The following is an 18,769-nucleotide window of genomic DNA, read 5'->3' as shown; positions in this document are numbered from 1 at the left end:
CTACATGGGATAGATATAAAATTGTATTACATACAGGAAAACAATGAAAAGAACATAGATAATAACAATAAGTGATTTTTTAGGGTGATATGTAAATGGGTTGTTAATTGTTCACCCTCTTTTGTGATTTCTCTCAATATTTAAAACATCTTATATACTCAGTAACTCATGAACTAAGACTAAATCCAAAATAAGGTGTGGGAGAATTTATTCCCCTTCCCAAGATGGGAGGAAAGAGCATTTAAAGATGACTTATGACAATGGTAATAAGGTGGAAAGGGTGAGTGGTAAGCATGATCTTTGTCTATAAATAACAAAAGGTCTTCCAAGAAGAAAAAGTATTCCATAGGTGGACATTACAGAAGGTAAACTTCAGCTTAATAAGATACATTTTCTGCCTATAAAAATAAAATGATGAACAATTGTTAGACTAACTTTTCCAGCTTCATAAGTCAAATATGAATGCTATCTTAATAGAGGTATTGAAGCAAGAATACAAGCAGTAAAATCCTAGAAGATGAACCTGAGCTTTATGGTATTAATGACATCAAGCCTATGATTTCACATGGTTCAGCTTAATGTCATTCTCAGTTTAAGAATCGCCACAGGATTATGGGAGGCTTCTGATGCCCCCACCAGATAAGTTCAATTCAAATTTTCTTTAGAGATGTAGAAGACAGGCAGAAGGTGAATTGAAGAGATGGCAATCTGGAAACTGAAAAATAACAGTAAAGATATACTCAGACCTGGAGGATCATGAGCCCTGCTCCTATGATGAAAAGAAGGCTGAAAACATTTGAGAGAGAGCTCTAGAGAAGTAGTAGGTTGGTAAGGAAAAAGAAATAGAGGTCCTGAAACACTAGAATGCATAGCAGAGACAAAGGTCAACCAGAAAGCTACTGACAACCTGTTCCCAGGTATTTGCTGAGGTCCATGTATGGAATGTTACTAGATTGTTAATTGTCAAAGATAATAAGGGGCTCAAAGAACATTTAGGCCAACTTTTTCATTTTGTGGGTATAGATACCAAATCTGTGTTAGAACATAAACAATGGACACATGAGCTCCTGGGAAGTCTAAACCCCAGTCTAGAGTTCAATCCAATAAAATGAAATAGAAGGGGTGAAAGCCTCAATGGACTTAAGAGGTAACAAGAGACTTCCAAGGTCACATTGATTAATATGTGGGGTTTTTTTTGTGATAAAGAAGTGCTTTTTCACTAAATCACAACATTGGCTAAATTTATCAAAATATAGTTATGGTTCTCCATCAGAGAACAGTTAATGGCCATGAGAGACAAAGAGCATTCAAAAGGTATGGGATTACCTATTCTTCTGTTATTGTTATGTCATCCAGCTCTACTATTATGGTCTAGGTTGTGTTCTCCACCCCAAATTCATATGTTGAAGTTGATTACTTCAGAATGAGACTGTATTTGGAGATAGGTCTTGAAATTAAGTCAAATCAAGTTGATATGGGTAGACCTTAATCCAATATAACTGATGCTCTTAAAAGAAGAGAGGACTGGGACACAGAAGACATGGGGGGGGGGGGAAATGCTAAGACCTGGAGAAAAGATGTCCCTCTACAAGCCAAGCAGATATGAATGAAACAACCATGATGGCACCTTGATCTGGGAATTCTAGCCTTTAGAACTATAAGAAATCATGTTTCCACTGTTTAAGCCACCAATCTGCAGTATTTTGTAATGGAAGCCCTAGAAAAACCAATGTACTTATTAAATGGTAGGAAACAATGTTTTAAGATATCCATAACCTAGATGGGAGTTTAAAAAACAAAGTAAAGCCTGAAAGCTAAAAGGGGACCTCAGGGAGTCAAAGAACTAAGCCTTAAAATGGTTAGTTTTCAGAGGAACCTCAGATTTTTCAAGATTTTTTTCAGAGCAAAAACAATATTAATCTGTTGTAAAAGAAAAATTGGTATACTATGAAGTAAAATGCAGAATCTACATGAACCATCAGAAGAAAAAAAAGTGGGTTTGTAATAAATTTTGCAGTAATGGTAGAATGCTTTGGATTATATTCTTAGATTCCCAGAGATCTGGTGTTCATTTGCTTTATATGGAAATTTTGGTGAAAAGTTTGAAAACCATTGTTTCAAGTAGATTTGATGTGTCTCAAATATTCTTTCACCTATATGGCACACTGAGGCTTTTGCTCAGTTGTGTCCAATTCTTTGTGACCCCATGGACTATACAGTCCATGGAATTCTCCAGGCCAGAATACTGGAGTGGGTAGCTGTTCCCTTCTCCAGGGGTCTTCCCAACCCAGGGATCGAACCCAGGTCTCCCGCATTGCAGGTGGATTCTTTACCAGCTGAGCCACCAACAAAGCCCTTATTCTGTACTAGGCACTTTAAAAACTGTCAAGAATAACAAACATGAATGGGTTCTACTGCCAGCCCTGTTCACTGTCTAGGGAAACAGATACATCTCCAAGTGATTCAGAAGTGGAGGTAGATTCCAGTGTCAGGGAAAAGGAACATATGAATAAACCTCTATCTCTAGACAACTCTGATGTATGTCTGGTTTGAAAAGGAACCACCAATGGAGAATGTTCTCAGAAGCTCAACCTTTTTCTCTGCACATCTCTTTCAGCTAATCTCAGCTAAGCCAAAGAGGTGAAGAGTAACTCTTTTTGGAAAAATGCTTCCTTATTCTCCTCCCCAGCTTCACATCATTTGGATGAGGGTTCAGTAACAAAAGCAAAAAGGGAAAGACACCACAAGGGTCAGCCTACCTTAGCATGCAGGTATAGTTTCCCGTGTCATTGAGAAGCGTGGGCCGGAACCAGAGCACGTCTTTCTCCTTACTAATGCGGTTCTCAGGGAGGCGAAAGTTAATTGGCTCCTCCAGGTCCCGGTCCTGCCTTGTCCAATACCAGATGAGAGTAAGGCCTGCTGAATGGGCTGTGCTGTAGTTATATTTCAAGAAGTGTTCAAAGAGTGGGCACTTGATACGAGCTGGTTCATCTTCATACACTTGGATCTGCCTCATGGTATCTAGCCCCCAGTCATCGCAGCGTTCTGGAATAATCAAAAAGAAAGAAAAGGCAGCTGAATCATCTCACCTTCAAGGAACATGTCTTCTCCTTAGGATACACCCAACCTTTTTCAGGACCCTCTTCTCTGGTCATATTAATTAGCCTCTTTCTAATAAATGCATATAATAGACAACTGTGTTGTGAAGAGATGACTTCCTCTCATTCCTTCATCATCTTTTGACTATCTCTTGGATAACAGTGTGATCTGATAGTTCAATCCTTTGAACCCAGCAAGGTATGAGGGAGAATCTCACCTGGACAAGAAATCATGTGCTCTTTCACTCCTCTGGGGACAAAGGCAATTCTAAGGATAAGATCGTAACTAAAAAGAGAAGCCTCCTAGTTCTCCCCTGGTCTCCCAATTAGGGGCTGGATCATCACTGTCCAATAGCACTAAAATGCTTGCCACATATTTAATTTTAGATGTCTTGATTGCCATATTAAAGAAATAAAAAGAAGCAGGTAAAATTAATTTTTATATTTTATTAAACTTGATACATCTAAAACATCACAAATATTAATATTTTATACTTACATTCTTTTTTGTAATAAATCTTCAAAATTCAATATACTTTATACTTGTTGTACATATCAGACTGACTACAATACACAGGAAAGCTTTCTAGTAAAAAGGAGATACATAGGGTAGAGCTTAGGCACCCTGCTGGTAGCTACACCCTACAGAAGCAGAACTGTCAGACCTTTCCACAGCTGATCAAAGATGCAAGAGAAGGCCCAGCTTGCATCAACTGAGTTGAACTTATCTTACTAGAACTGCCCAGACAACTTACAGACTCATGAGCAATAATACATGAGTAATAAATTAAAAGAGGTTTGTGATCATTTGTTAGGCAACATCTTGGGGGTAACAGACAGCTAGTAAAACAACTAACAGTGACTAATGTTGATAAAAGCAAAGAATTTGAAGATTTATGACTTGCAAAATGTTTTGTAAGTAAGTAATAAATCTCTAAATAAATAATAGATCTCTGGGAAATTTAACAAACTGACTTTTCTAAGACTCAACAAATTACTACTATTTACAACTGTAATGCTTCATTTCGAAACACTTTTTAAAATCCAATATACAAAAAAAGAACTGGAAAGACCAAAATGTTGTTAACATTAAGACAAATTGATATTTAAATATTTTAATTAAACATATATCATAACATTCTTTAAATATATTTTCATTCACACTGCACAGCTATAGAATTAGGTCATTTAGTTTATAGAAAATTTTGACTACAGTTTTTTTTTCTTTTTTTTTTCAGATAAGTAAGTCAGATTGAATACATGTATCTAATTTCATCCCTAATGAAACTTCACTAAAACTTATTTTTCAAGACCTTATCCCAAGTAATAACTATAATAAGAGAAAGACAATAGCAATACCATAAGGGACAAAATGGTGACCAGTTTGTCCCATAAATGAAAAGTCCTAAATGAGGAGAGGAAAGCTGGAGAACAAACCAATCTGCAAAGTAGAATGCAAAAAACATCAGGAGGAGAAACTGTCAGCATCAAGATAAGTAATCACTACTACCCTAATGCCCTGTATTTCTGGGTTCTCTCCCTAGGCATGTTTTAAGATTATACTTTTATGTCCTTCTGAAATAAGAGGATGCCATGTGACTCACTTTGGCCAAAATGATGTATCAAGTGTCACCTGTGTTGAGTGTTTTAAGAGCCAGAGTATGTTTCACTATGCTTCCTTTTCTTCTGCCTTAGCAAATATGAAAACATTGAGACTCCTTTAGGTTATTTCCCTTGATATAGATGGCATACGGCAAAGCTTTACTATTTTAAGTCACAGAGAATTAGGATTGCTTATTACCAATATGAATAATCTGTATTATCCTGGCAAATGCAACCACATACCTTAAAAATAAGCACGTATATGAAATAGTAAAATAAGGAGAAATGGATGAAGGCTATGTCAAAAAGTGACATTTTTTGTTTCAACCCCACCCTCCTAGCACTCAGTAACCTTTCTCACTGAGCTCCAAGGATTGGAGCACCCAGACCTTTACACTCCAGGCCAGAGAATGAATGAACCTTCTCTAGGAAACCTGACAACTTTCAGAGGAAAGATCTAACAATCTTACTAAGAGAGGATTTTTTTAAACAACTTGTACAGCCATAACATTCAACATAAAAAGCTCAAGATTAACAAACCCCACACACACACTTAGAATTTCTAATCACCTTCCTAATCACTGCTTAAATACAAACAGCCCTAGGAGACATCTGAGAAAAATCTCTACTATTAACAGTAACACCCAAAGAAGCATTGTAAAAAAAAAATGATAAAACCAAAATTATTCAAGTAAAAGAAATCTTTGAAAACAAAACTATCATTAACATCCTCAGAGAGATAAGGTAACTCCTGTATTCATCAAGCAAGAACAAGATGATACAACAAAGGAATATTCAGAGAAAAACAAAAAGCTCATTAAAATTGAAAACATGATTGAAGAGAGGTAAATTTTAATAAATGGTTTATTTGGAAGTTGAAATTGAGAATTTTCTAAAGAGTAGAATACAAAGAAAAATAAATAGAAGATAAACAAGAAAGTTAGAAGACTAGTCCAGGAGTCTTAACATCTCCATGATAGAATCTCCAAAAGAAAAAAAAAAAGGAGAAAACTCTCAATTAAATAATTCAAAACAAAAACAAATCTCAGAACTAAAGGACATAACCTTCTAAATTAAAAAGAGCTGTCAACTGCTCCAGCACTGTGGATGAAAAAAGACTTGCACCACAAAAATATTTTTTAAAACTGAAAAAAGAAAAGATTATATAAATTACTGGCAAGTAAGAAAGAGAAAAAAAGAAAACAGTCACATACTAGGAAGACTAGGAATCAGAATGGCTTTGCAACTCTTAAAAACAAGACTAGAAACTAGAAGATAATGACTCAATGCATCTTACAGAAATGTATTACCAACCTTGAATCTTAAACCCAACAAAAAATCATGTGAAAGTGACATTTTCAGACACATAAAGATTCAGTAATTTTTCTTCCTATACTATTTTTCAAGAAGCTTCTGGAGAATTTGTGTCCAAAAAAATGAGAGAAAAAACAACAGAGGGAAAAATGAGATCAAGGAATAGGGGCATCCAACTAAAGAGAGAGGGGAAGGGATTCCTTAGATAACAATGCAGGACATCCTAGGAAAGCAGCTATACATTAGGGTTTGTTGGTAAATCAGTATAGATAGAAGAAAAATGGGGATCCCCAATAAAGAAAAAAAACTGTAACTGATGGGTCATCTGATTAGATTATCACAGTGAACAGATATGCTGAAGGGCAATTGAAAAGTATAATAATAGTTACCAAAAGATACTAATTAGGGATTTCTCTGGTGGTCCAATGGTTAAGACTCCCTATTTCCATTGCAGGGGTTGCAGGTTCAATCCCTGGTCAGAGAACTAAGATCCCACATGATGAACTAAGATCTCACATAATTTAAATTGATCCTGTATCCTCTTTTAAATTGTTATTTTGGCTAGGGACTTTTGCTTTGTTTTGTTTTAACGTGGACCATTTTAAAAGTCTTTATTGAACTTGTTGCAATATTGCTTCTGTTTTATGTTTTGGATTATTGGCTGCAAGGCATGTGGGATATTAGCCCCCACACCAGGGACCCAAACCACACCCAGTGCATTGGAAGGCAAAGTCTTAATCACTGGACTGCCGCGGAGGTCCTAGCCCTAAGAAGTCTTTATGACCCTGAAAAATAATTAATAGCAAGACAGATGAAAAGTGATAGGTGGATTTTTTTTTTTGGTAAAGATAAGAGAATGCTAATTGTGAAAGGGAAATGGAAAAAGAGACATCAAAACCAGAAGCATGTACTCAGGCAGACAAATTTAGAACAAAGTATGAAATGGAATTTTGGTGTTCACTGGGGCAGACTGCAGCAGACTGGGTAAACGTTCATTAGTTCTGTTTTCTCTTCTTGGCCCGTATGAAACCTGCACATCCTTGGCAACTGGGTTGGGACCATATGACTTGGTTCTGGACAGTGAGGGACCAGAAATACTGTACAACTTGAAACTCCCAGCACAATCTTTGGTGCTTTATTTTTCCCTTCCATGGAGTCCTTGAAGACCAGAAATTTGTGAAAAGTGCAGCATGACAACATGGAAGGAGCCTGGATTCCTGCCATCAGTCAAAGCATAGCTTCTTAGGAAAGCTTCTTTGAAAGCTTCTCACTTGCAAAGAGTTAAGCCAAATCTCTATTAATTAAGCCACTGAGATGTAGGACATTAATTTGTTATAGCAGCTAGTATTGACTAATAAAAGAAGCCAGAATTTTTCTTTCATAATATAATAATAAATCAAGAGCAAACAGACTTATTTTTAAAACAGTAGATGTTAAAGGCCCTTACATACTAAAATTTAAACACAGCTTAACAAAAATTTCTGGTTTATTCACTGAATATCTTTTCAACCAAATTAAATGCAATACAGTGTCAAGGGGAAAAGACATCTTATACCTGCAATGTATCTCCCTTACAGACTATTTCATGGGTCAAATGAGTATATCTATAGAGTGAGTCAGATTCCTTTACAATAGGGACCAAAAATACACATATTAGTATTTGTAAGCATTAGTAAAAATGATATTATTATTGAGTTTTTTCTTTGGGGCATTTACCCATTTGAAATTAGTTCTGTGAGTTCTTTAACTAACAGCCAGCCACCTGAGGGAACTTTGTCAGAGATTTTTAAATTATTCAATGAACAAATAAAAATAAAATCTATGACAACAGGCTGGAGTGTCATGCAATACCAAATTAATTATACGATTCACTGCAGGCACCAGGCAAAGAAGATACTGGGGAAATGGCTGTTATGCAAATAGATGTACCTCTAAAAACAGCAAAGGGAATTTAACAAATTACTGGCATAGAGAATTACTTTTTTGTTTAAAATGTCCCTTCTCATCCAGTGTACTCCATAGTAGAAGTCCTCTCTAAGTTGGCCCCTCAACATGGGAGGACTATAAAGTCATCATTTCCCTCAGTCAAAGGATTTCTTAAGGCTGGGGCTTGGTGGCACAGAGAACTAATGGGACTGTGCAAAGCCAAGTCACTGGAAAATCCAACCCACGCTCCTGACAGCAATTAGCATTTATATAGCAGGGTATACATTTTAACTAATTAATCTCACAAAACCCTCTTGGGCTTTCATGCCCATTCCCACATTACATGCCAGGAAACGAAGACAGAAAGATTAATTGACTTACTTTTGCCTGAGTGGTAGCACAAATAAAAGCTGCCTGAACATAGCTCTGGGAGGCTTGTTCCAAAGCTATGTTCACACATACAAAGCAAGATATTTCCCACAGAAAAGCTACTCATATATTTGTATTTATTAATTATTTACTGGAAGCCTGCTGTGTTGGATGCTACAGTAAAGAGACATGTAAATTTAAGGAATCAAGAAGCTCAAGTACAGGAGGAAAAAAAAAGGGGGGGGAGTTTTAAATATTGGAAGAACTAATGTGGAATTAATGTCTATACGTAATTATTTGCCCTGTGCCACTTACTTACAACCTTAGACAAAATGCTTCCCCCTCAAATTCATGTGTCATATGCCTATTGTACAGTGGTGTATGGAAAGCTGAAGTCTAGCTATATGTAAAGAGCTCAGTACATATTAGCTGGATCTGCATGATAAATCTGAGTGGGTCTTTGTCCAGCAAGAGGTTAATAATCTTGGAAAGAGAAAGACATAGACACAAAATTAATTAAAAGAAAATACTTGGTAGAATGAATGAAACAACTGTTAAAACAGGCTTCTAAGCAGGACTGTAGTCATTACAGTAGTATAGTATAGTAGTGTAGTGCAGTGTAGTATAGTATCATATAGTGTAGTGTAGTATAGTATAGTACGGTATAGTGTAGTATAGTGTAGTATAGTATAGTATAGTATAGTATATACATGGTGCAGGTAGAAATAACAATCCTGAGATTGGGTTTAGATGAGAACCAGGCCCTTTTAACATCCCATTTTGGAATGCGATGTAGATAAAGTCACCTTAAAAATTCCTATCAGCCTGTTCTAGTAATCCTATGTCTGAGGGCAGAGACTCAGTCTAATGGAAGGCTGGTTTTACAACCATCTTGGTAATTTTGAATAGTTTTGTTTTTCTAGTAGTATACTTGGCTCCTCAGGAAATGTTACCCTGGTACTGTGATCCAGAGAGAATTTAAGTGTGAGCAAGCTGGTTAGGCTGGAAAGCAACACTGAATGAGTGACATGAAGACAAGAAGTAAATCAACAAATTAAGTGTGGGCAAGTCTCTGAGGTAAGACAGAGAAGTGTCAGACACAAAACCCTTAGCAGGAGCCCTGAGAGAGGAGACATGTGGCCCAGAGCATTAACATTGGGGTTAACAAACATGATTCAGAAGCAGACTTTAATACCCACTGACTGTATTAATTCAATTAAAAATAACTACTGAGCAATCCATCCTGCGTGTGCGTGTCACTTCAGTTATGCTGACTCTTTGTGAGCCCATCAGGCTCCTCTGTCCATGGGATTCTCCAGGTAAGAATGCTGGAGTAGACTGCTATGCCCTCCTCCTACAGGGAATCTTCCTGACCCAGGGATGGAACCTGAATCTCTTATGTCTCCTGCATTGGCAGGCAGCTTCTTTACCACTAGCACCACCTAAGCCAAGCACTGAAGCAGGTACTTAGAATTCATTGGTGAATGAAATAAAGGTCTCACAGAGTACACCTTCTCACATAGGGAGACTAACAATAAACATGCTAAGTAAGAAAAGCATAGAGTACACCGGAAGGTAATAAGCCAATGAAACAAAGAAAAACACTGAATCTCATAAGAGGGATCAAGAATGAGAGAGTGGGGGAGAGAAAAGAGTCAGAAGTATGAAATTTTAAAGAAGATAGGCAGGGTAAGTCATTCAACTATAATGAACCTCAGTTTCCACAGCCAAAACACAAAAATTGTAATAGTACAGAGTACTTAAGAAAACAGAGCGAGGCAGGGATATAAAGTACTATAGAAACTATGAAGTTCTATACATGTACCAGTTGCAATTCATATGTAGACTGCCATTCTCTATGCGACCTGTGGAAAATGATTCTTCTTTCCAGGTCTGTGGCAGAAACTGTTAAACATGTCTCATTTACCATGCCCCTGCACCCTTCTTTTTTTAGCGTTTGGGAATTTCCACTTGGGCATACAGCCATTCAGAATAAAGGCTACATTTTCCAGCTTTACTCTCACCTGGACAGAGTCAGGGGACTAAGTTCTGGCCAATGGAATATGTTTGAGATCGTCATGTGGGAGATTTCAGAAAATTGCCTTGAGAAACACTGACATACCGGATGTTTCCTGGGCTTTGCTACCATCCTACTTCTTCCATCTTGCTAGTGGAAACATGAAAGTGACAGCTGAAACTACCTTATTGACCATAAGAATAAAGGTGACGCCCTAAAGATGGAGGAAGGTAAAAGTGAGAGGAGATGGGGCCTTGAATGAAGCATGAAGCTGCTTTATCAAACCTGAATATTCTATCTCTAGATTTTACATAAGAAATATGTATCTTTTAATATCCTTGCTACTAGAAGTGTGGTCCATGACCACTATCTCATCAGCACCCTTTGGGAATTTGTCAGAATTGCAGACTTCCAGGCCCCACTTACACTCACTATATCAGAATCTACAGTTTAGCAAGATCCCTAGGTGATTTCTATGGAAGTATTAATTTATTTTGAATCTTCTTATTCACAGCTGATCATTATCCTAATTGATAACAATGTCCTATTTCATCTTTTATAATAAGTAGGTTGTTGAACTATTTCTGAGGTTGTATCCACCCTGTGAGTCTATGACTCCGATTAACATTTACATTTAAAAATATATTCCCCTTTGTTCCTCAGTGGAAAAAAAATATTTAAACCATCTAGATATTTTTTGTTAGCAGTGTCTTATAAACCACTAGTTTTCAAAAAACAAAATCTACAAACTACATTTCCTAGAGTATGATTTAAGTGAAAAAAAAAAGATGATTAAAACTTAGATTATTTTTTATTCAGAGTAGAGCTATAAAATGTTGCTGAAATTTAATAGTTGTCAACTAAGCCACCACAAGGAGAAAGACAAGTTCCTGATGGCGGAGGAAAGCTGGAGAGGCTGTGAACACCCATCACACATCTCAGGATGCTTGTACTATTCAATAATACTCAGCTAATAACTGGCAGATGGCTTTCCTGGACCAGATAATTAGACATACCTTACTCCCACCAAAGAAGGGAGTTTTCTTGATTGAGTAATTTGAAAAAAAAAAAAAGAACTAGCTCCAAGAGGATAACATTTGCCAGATAAGAAAAGAATGCCAAATTCAGAAAGTGGGTTGGGGGAGGGTGAAGATCCACAAGCTACTTCTTCAGTTTTGCAGTTGTTAGAGTTTGCTGCTAGAAAAAGTACTATTCCAGATAGTACGTAACTCTTCCTTGACACACTGAGCACTTGTCTTTACGCTGACCTAAAGGCTGCCATTTTATATCAATTACAAGTGGTAGTCCTTACAATTAAAACAACAACAAAAAAGTAGAGAAAGTCATTACCAGGCAAACATGAAAATAAAAATAAGAGGTGAAAGAGGACAATGAAATCTCACAATTGATTGAAAATAACCAAACCAGCGATATTTAGATCTAAAACATATACCAAAGTAGGTGATACTTACAGTTACAAAATAAAACCATCTGAAGGATCACAGAGTTATGATCTTTCTAAGTCTAATAATTGTTATAGCACCAGCACTCTAGGTCTCTGAACAGTTTGGTTTTTATTCAATAATTGCCATGTGGCTGTTTCTCTCCCAGTCTGTGAACATGAGTGTCACTTTCTACAAAGCTTTCCTTGTGACAGAGGACTTGAGAAAAAACCCTGGTGCTCTAGAAATGTTTACAGTTCTCAGGTCTAGAGGAGCTGCTGAAGGTCTCCAGGCTCACTCTTGGTCTCCATCAAGTCATCCCCCAACTTGTTTGGAGGACCAACAAAGAGACCCTTCATCATCATGAGTTAATGTCCAAGAAAGGCCCATAGCTGCCCTTCCTGCTGCTGTGTATAATGAGGAATATGGAATAGCATTATCTAACAGCCACCTGCTTCTCTCATCCAAGTGGCAGCAGGGGTGAGCAGGCTAAAGAATGGATTATGGGTGTGCTGCCTCTTTACCAAGATTCCATTATTTTCTTTAAAAAAAAAATCACTGTAATGAGCGAATTCTCATGTGGCTGAAGGGAATGATTTTCTTTGCAGGGCTGTTGTGACAATAAATAAACTGGCTTATGTCAAGTGTGACACAGTGCACTAGGGAAACTCTAAGTAGTCATTAGCTGGTTTTTATGTTTTTTCCCCAAGCAATTTTTCCTAATCCATGATTAAGATGTAAATATCCAATTACTATTCATATAAAATAAGCAGCCTTCGCTCTCTTTATTTTCATTATTACTCAATATTTGCTTGGATCCTATGAGTGCTAGGTGATATAAACAAAATGTAGCAAAAAGCAAAGTCTTTGCTTTCAAATTTCCATTCAAGAAGTAGGCCTTCAGTATTGGAAGTAAAGGCATTTTGGACATCATCACAAAATCCCAAAACACATGGGTCTTAGATTTGGTTGTAGCCTTCTATTCCAGTAGGATATCTGGTAATACCCCCATTTCACAGATGAGGTGAATGAAGCTAAGAGAAGATAAAAGATATACCTGAGAGATAGGCTAATTAAATATGACGGGGGGGGGGGGGACAAAACAGATCTCATATCCTGACATGGCTCTCCCTGTAGAGCCTTTGCAGGTGCTTTCTCAGTCATTTCTGACTCTGTGACCCCATGGACTGTAGCCCGTCAGGCTCCTCCATCCATGGCATTCTCCAGGCAAGAATACTGGAGTGGGTTGCCATTTCCTTCTCCTGGGGATCTTTCTCACCCAAGGATCGAACTCTATCTCCTGAATCTCCTGCATTGGTATGTGAATTCTTCACCACTGAGCTACCTGTGGAGTCTCTGGAGCCTGTCAATTCCAGTTTGAATCCTTATTCTGCTACATGCTAGCCATGGGGGCATGTGCAAGTAAAGTAAATATTCCTATGTGTCAGAGAAGGCTGGTTTTAAGACTAAACAGGCAATCCTTTTTACTGTGTTCAACAGAGACCTCTTCAGTAGTCCTCACTATTCTTAATATTATATTCCTCTCTTTCTTGATTCCAAACAGAGTATGGATAATTTCAAACTAAATATAGCCTTACAAATATTGTTAACATTTAACCTATGGGGACTCCCCTCTAACATGGTGTTTGAGAGTGTTAGACTACAAGGGAGTTTTTGAAACATCTAGAACAACCCTCTCATTTTACATATGAAGTAGCTAAGCCCAGAGAGCTAACTTGATGAACGACTCAGAGCTCATGGGGAAGCATAGAAACTTTTTTTTTCAAGGCAAGTGTCATGTTCTTTCTACTCCATCATTCTGGTGAAATACAGATCTGTGCAAACATTCCCAGTTGGTATTAGAAATGGAAATAGTTAAATAGCATATTCTCCTAGAAAACAGAGGTTGAAATGGTCAAGAAAGCCAATCCAGGAAGACTGAAACAGAAAAGAGTAATAGTGGACCACAGGAGGAAACTCTACATGTGTTCTGCATGATAAAGCCACCCAGTTCTCCCTCTCATTTTACAGGTGACATATGGGTCTTACCGTTGAGGCTGACATTAAAACAAGTGACAGCACTGCCCATAGATATGGCACTTAGAAAGAAAGATTTCGTGGCCCAGCTTCCTCATATGTAATAACACATGAAACAAAATATGAAGCTAATGAAAGTTCCTACCTCGTGGACCAAATAAAAGTTCCTACCTCATGGAACTGCAGACAGGGGTAAAAAAAGATCACACATGAAAATACCACATGCATGGATGCCTAGTAACTTAATAAATTTTAGCTGAAATTATTATGTTGATTTTCACAGATGGGGGAAATAAAAACTGGAAAGATAGCAGGGAAAAATACTACGTGCATTTGTTTTCAAGCTTTTATTGCATTTTACCAGAGTCAGGACAGAAAATCCAAAATTAAGAATTGAGTCTTAAAATGTAGAAAGCAGGTTAAGCATAAACCTACTTCCTAATTAGCAATGATAGCCAAGCGATCACTTTCCCCTGTGATGGAAATGCAAAGCCCTCCATATACTCAACTGGTCTCTATACTCTCCCTCCTCACATCTTACATCCCAGTTGGAGGTTCAGGGAGGTGTACTCAGTGCAGAGTACATCAGAGGCTTTCAATTGTTAATTAAAAACTATATGATTCCCATGCCTCAAGATCGGCAATCACATTCTATAAACAACTATAAAGCTGAAGAAAAAAAAAAGAGCATCTTGTGAGCTTTGCCAGCAATCTCCCCATAAATTCTCAGGAAACTGCCTGGAGTAAAAGAGTGTTTGAGATCTTCATCACCTGCCAGAGGCAGAGACATGGGTTATAATCCTCCCAGTGCATTTAAGAGAGGCATCACCTATAAAATGCAAGTGCAGTCTCATTCAGTTTTAATAATGTGTCAAGCATGTAGATTTTTCTTGAAAGCTGGTAGTGACAGGCAGAAAACAAAAGATTGAGAGAAAATCAGGTGAAGCAAGCAACAAAGCTGAGCATTAAAGGTCTGGGAAATGTCTAGGTGTGAATGATGAAGGAGAGTACAGGAAGAATTCATAAGGTACAGGTTTCTGAGTGGCTGGGCTTCCAGTGGTTCCTCATCTAGAGAACAGTGTCAGCTTCCAAAGGGAGGAACAGGGTCTTGGAAAGATAAATGCCAAGACTAAATCACGGTCCAAGTTTCCGAATGTTTGAGACACTTCTAACCCACTGTGCTTCTAAGAAAACCACTATGCATTGGAGCTGGAAGATTACAAATCATCCCATTCCAGGACATGTTATACTGACTAGACTCTGGGACCAGAGGGGTGAAGAAATGCCTGAAAAAAAGACTGAGTTAGGAGCAGAGGCTGGATGGAATCTTCCAGATTCCTAGTTATCTGCCCCATGTCATGCATGACTTCTGCCTATAAAACCAATTACAAAAGATAATTTATACCACACTTCCATCAGTTTTTGTTTTTCTTTACTCCTGGTATATCTAAGTTTGAATTTTTATGCTTATATTTATGCTCAGCTTCTTGACTCACTGTCCGGTTTAGAATATTTGTCTCATATATTCATTGCCAAAGAGAAAGCAGAAAACACAAACCAACTTTTATAAACTCCAGAGCTCTTGAAACATAAGAAGCAAAGAGAAGAATAAACTTAATATAGGAAGCAAAAGCAAACACTCCGAAGAAATCAAATGCAGAAGTTTTTAGCTAATAACCCTATTATCAGCCCTCTTTCACACAGTACACACATTTTCCATTGACACTCATGAAGGGCTATATGCCAATGCTCTGCTGCTGAATCAAAGCAAATAATTATGATAAAGAAGAAAAATTAAAACAAGAGAAATAGGTACTAGATCAGGAAAAGGGTCTGCAGTGATACCAAGAAGGCTTTCAGGAGCACACAACTTTAACTGTCATCGTATATATCTGTTTTGTGTTTCTTCTCAAGGTATATATCCCAAGGCAAAACTATTAAGACCAGGACACTCTTCTCTGGGTAATTTCCGCCTCTCAGTGCTGTGGCTCCTGGCCTTGTGGAGAAAGTGATAACAGAGGTGGTGGATTAGAAACTCTGTAATGACCTACGGGAAAAGAATTTTAAAAAGGGTTCAGTTCAGTTGCTTAGTTGTGTCCAACTCTTTGCGACCCCATGAACTGCAGCACACCAGGCTTCCCTGTCCATCACCAACTCCTGGAGCTTACTCAAACTCATGTCTATTGAATCAGTGATGCCATCCATCTATCTCATCCTCTGTCATCCCCTTCTCCTCCCACCTTCAATCTTTCCCAGCATTAGGGTCTTTCAAATGAGTCAGCTCTTCACGTTAGGTGGCCAAAGTATTGGAGTTTCAGCTTCAGCATCAGTCCTTCCAATGAATATTCAGGATTGATTTCCTTTAGGATTGACTGGTTTGATCTCCTTGCTGTCCAAGAGACTCTCAAGAGTCTTCTCCAACACCACGGTTCAAAAGCATCAATTCACTGGCACTCAGCTTTCTTTATAGTCCAACTCTCACATCCATACGTGACTACTGGAAAAACCATAGCTTTGACTAGGTGGATCTTTGTTGGTAAAGTAATGTCTCTGCTTTTCAATATGGTGTCTAGGTTTGTCATAGGTTTTCTTTCAAGGAGCAAGCGTCTTTTAATTTCATGGCTGCAGTCACCATCTGCAGTGATTTTGGAGCCCCCCAAAATAAAGTCTCTCACTGTTCCCATTGTTTCCCCATCTATTTGCCATGAAGTGATGGGAGCAGATTCCATGATCTTAGTTTTCTAAATGTTGAGCTTTAAGCCAACTTTTTCACTCTCCTCTTTCACTTTCATTAAGAGGCTCTTTAGTTCTTCTTCACTTTCTACCATAAGGGTGGTGTCATCTGAATATCTGAGGTCATTGATATTTCTCCTGGAAATCTTGATTCCATCTTGTGCTTCATCCAGCCCGCCATTTTGCATGATGTACTCTGCATATAAGTTAAATAAGCAGGGTGACAATATACAGCTTTGACATACTCCTTTCCTGATTTGGAACCAATCTGTTGTTCTATATCCAGTTCTAACTGTTGGTTCTTAACCTGCATACAGATTTCTCAGGAGGCAGGTAAGGTGGTCTTGTATTCCCATCTCTTTCAGAATTTTCCACAGTTTATTGTGATCCACACAGTCAAAGGCTTTGGCATAGTCAATAAAGCAGAAGTAGATATTTTTCTGGAACTCTCTTGCTTTTTCGATGAACCAACGAATGTTGGCAATTTGATCTCTGGTTCCTCTGCCTTTTCTAAATCCAGCTTGAACATCTGGAAGTTCACAGTTCATGTGTTGTTGAAGACTGGCTTGGAGGATTTTGAGCATTATTTTGATAGCATCTGAGATGAGTGCAATTGTGTGGTAGTTTGAACATTATTTGGCATTGCCTTTCTGTGGGATCTCCTGACTCAGGGATCAAACCCAGGTCTCCCGTGTATCCTGCATTATAGGCAGATTTTTTACCGCTGAGCCACCAGGGAAGTCCTATAGTAAACTGTTGAGCCTTTTCTTTGAATATACAAATTCATTTTCAGACAGATATCTTTAAACTTCCTTGCCATTAAATATAGTTCCTGAGGAACAGCTAATAGTATTCTTTATAGGGAATAACAATATAGGGTCAGCAGACCTGATTTCTTGCACTAATGCTACCAGTGACAACACCATTACTATAATAATTACACTATGGCCACCTAGTAGTGAATATTTTTTATATGCCAAGTATTAAGTGCTTTACATTTATTATCTCTTTTAATTCTCCTAACAACTCTTTCAGATGATTTTATTCTTGTCCCCATTTAACAAGTGAGGAATGAGAGCCTTAGTGAGTAAAAGAGTACTTGCAGGATTACATGGTGTGAAATTAATTAAAAAAGGAGGCCATCAGACTGAGGTGGTTGCAATGTCTTCGAAGCCTACCTAAGCAATACAAAACCTAAGCCTGGGATGCTTCGAGGTAAAGAAAGTCAAAATCTAAGGACAATCAGTCACAAAGAGCCAACTGAACTTTTTCAACTAATGCAACCACTTAAGCTATGGCCAAGCAAATAAATTCTTTGTCTTGCTTCCACCTCTTCTCTATAGAAGTCTTGCCCCTAGTTGCCCTCTGTGAAGTGCTCCTAACCACATCCAGCTTGGCACTGCTCAGTGTGAACTTATTTTTGCTCAAATAAACTCTTAAAATTTTTAATATGCCTGAATTTATCTTTTAACAATAGCAGATAAGTGAGAGAAGAATTCTACCCCAGATCTGCCTTATTCCAGAGTCTAAAATTTAATCATGACTGTGGCCAAATAACTTCTCTTCTCTTGGATTTTGTTTTCTCACGGATACTACAAAGATGTAAAACCAGACGATCTCTAACCCTTTCCATCTCTGGAATGTGATGGGTTTATCCAGAGTGTTTTCTAGCCTGAATCTTAAAAATGTAAAATCAAGTCCATTTTTCAGGGGTATGGGTGGGAGTGGGTGGGCACTTGTTAATAGAAAGCTGACCAAACTGAGTGAGTCTCTTTACTGAGGAGAATAAAATCAGTGATTAGCAGTTTCCAGTGTCAGAAGGCACATGTCACAGCCAAGAGCAGTGGGCAGATCACACCTGTCTGAATCAGAGTGTCATCATGTAGTCTTGTTTCCAGTGGAGACTTCGAAGCTACCTTCATGCTCAACTTTCTCTCAAACACCCACTTTTAAAAAGCAGGAGAGTGAGAAGAGTCAGCTCGTCCTCGAAGGCAGCTCCCTCGGGCATTGACTGCCTCTGTCTTATTAAGTATAGTCAGCCATGACTCAGCTCCTCCATCAGCTGTCTGGGAAGGAGAACATTTCATGCTGGTAGAAAATCACCTTAAGCAGAACAATGAAAGGCATTTAAGGTACACAGTTAAAGCTGGGTTGCTTATTACTCAAAATCAAATCATCCTTTTCTTATGCTGGACAGTAAAGCATAATCACAGCCAGTAGGGATACAAACT

The 18,769-nt window shown here is 38.0% G+C and overlaps 1 protein-coding gene across 3 annotated transcripts in view; it reads right to left on the bottom strand.

Moving 5' to 3' along the window:
- Positions 1-18,769, bottom strand: part of IL1RAP (interleukin 1 receptor accessory protein) — a 137,179-nt gene that overhangs the window by 43,059 nt on the left and 75,351 nt on the right. For all 3 annotated transcript variants that reach the window (XM_081537265.1, XM_081537247.1, XM_081537256.1), the window contains one exon: positions 2,760-3,045. In XM_081537265.1, coding sequence (XP_081393391.1) covers positions 2,760-3,045 — 286 coding nt within the window. The remainder of the gene's footprint in view (positions 1-2,759; positions 3,046-18,769) is intronic.

Source organism: Giraffa tippelskirchi, chromosome 2 (assembly GCF_054371585.1).
Source record: "Giraffa tippelskirchi isolate mGirTip1 chromosome 2, T2T-mGirTip1v1.2.pri, whole genome shotgun sequence".
Taxonomy (NCBI): Eukaryota; Metazoa; Chordata; class Mammalia; order Artiodactyla; family Giraffidae; genus Giraffa; species Giraffa tippelskirchi.
The sequence above is the reverse complement of the archived record's forward strand: the minus strand, read 5'-3'. Positions and strand labels throughout refer to the sequence as shown.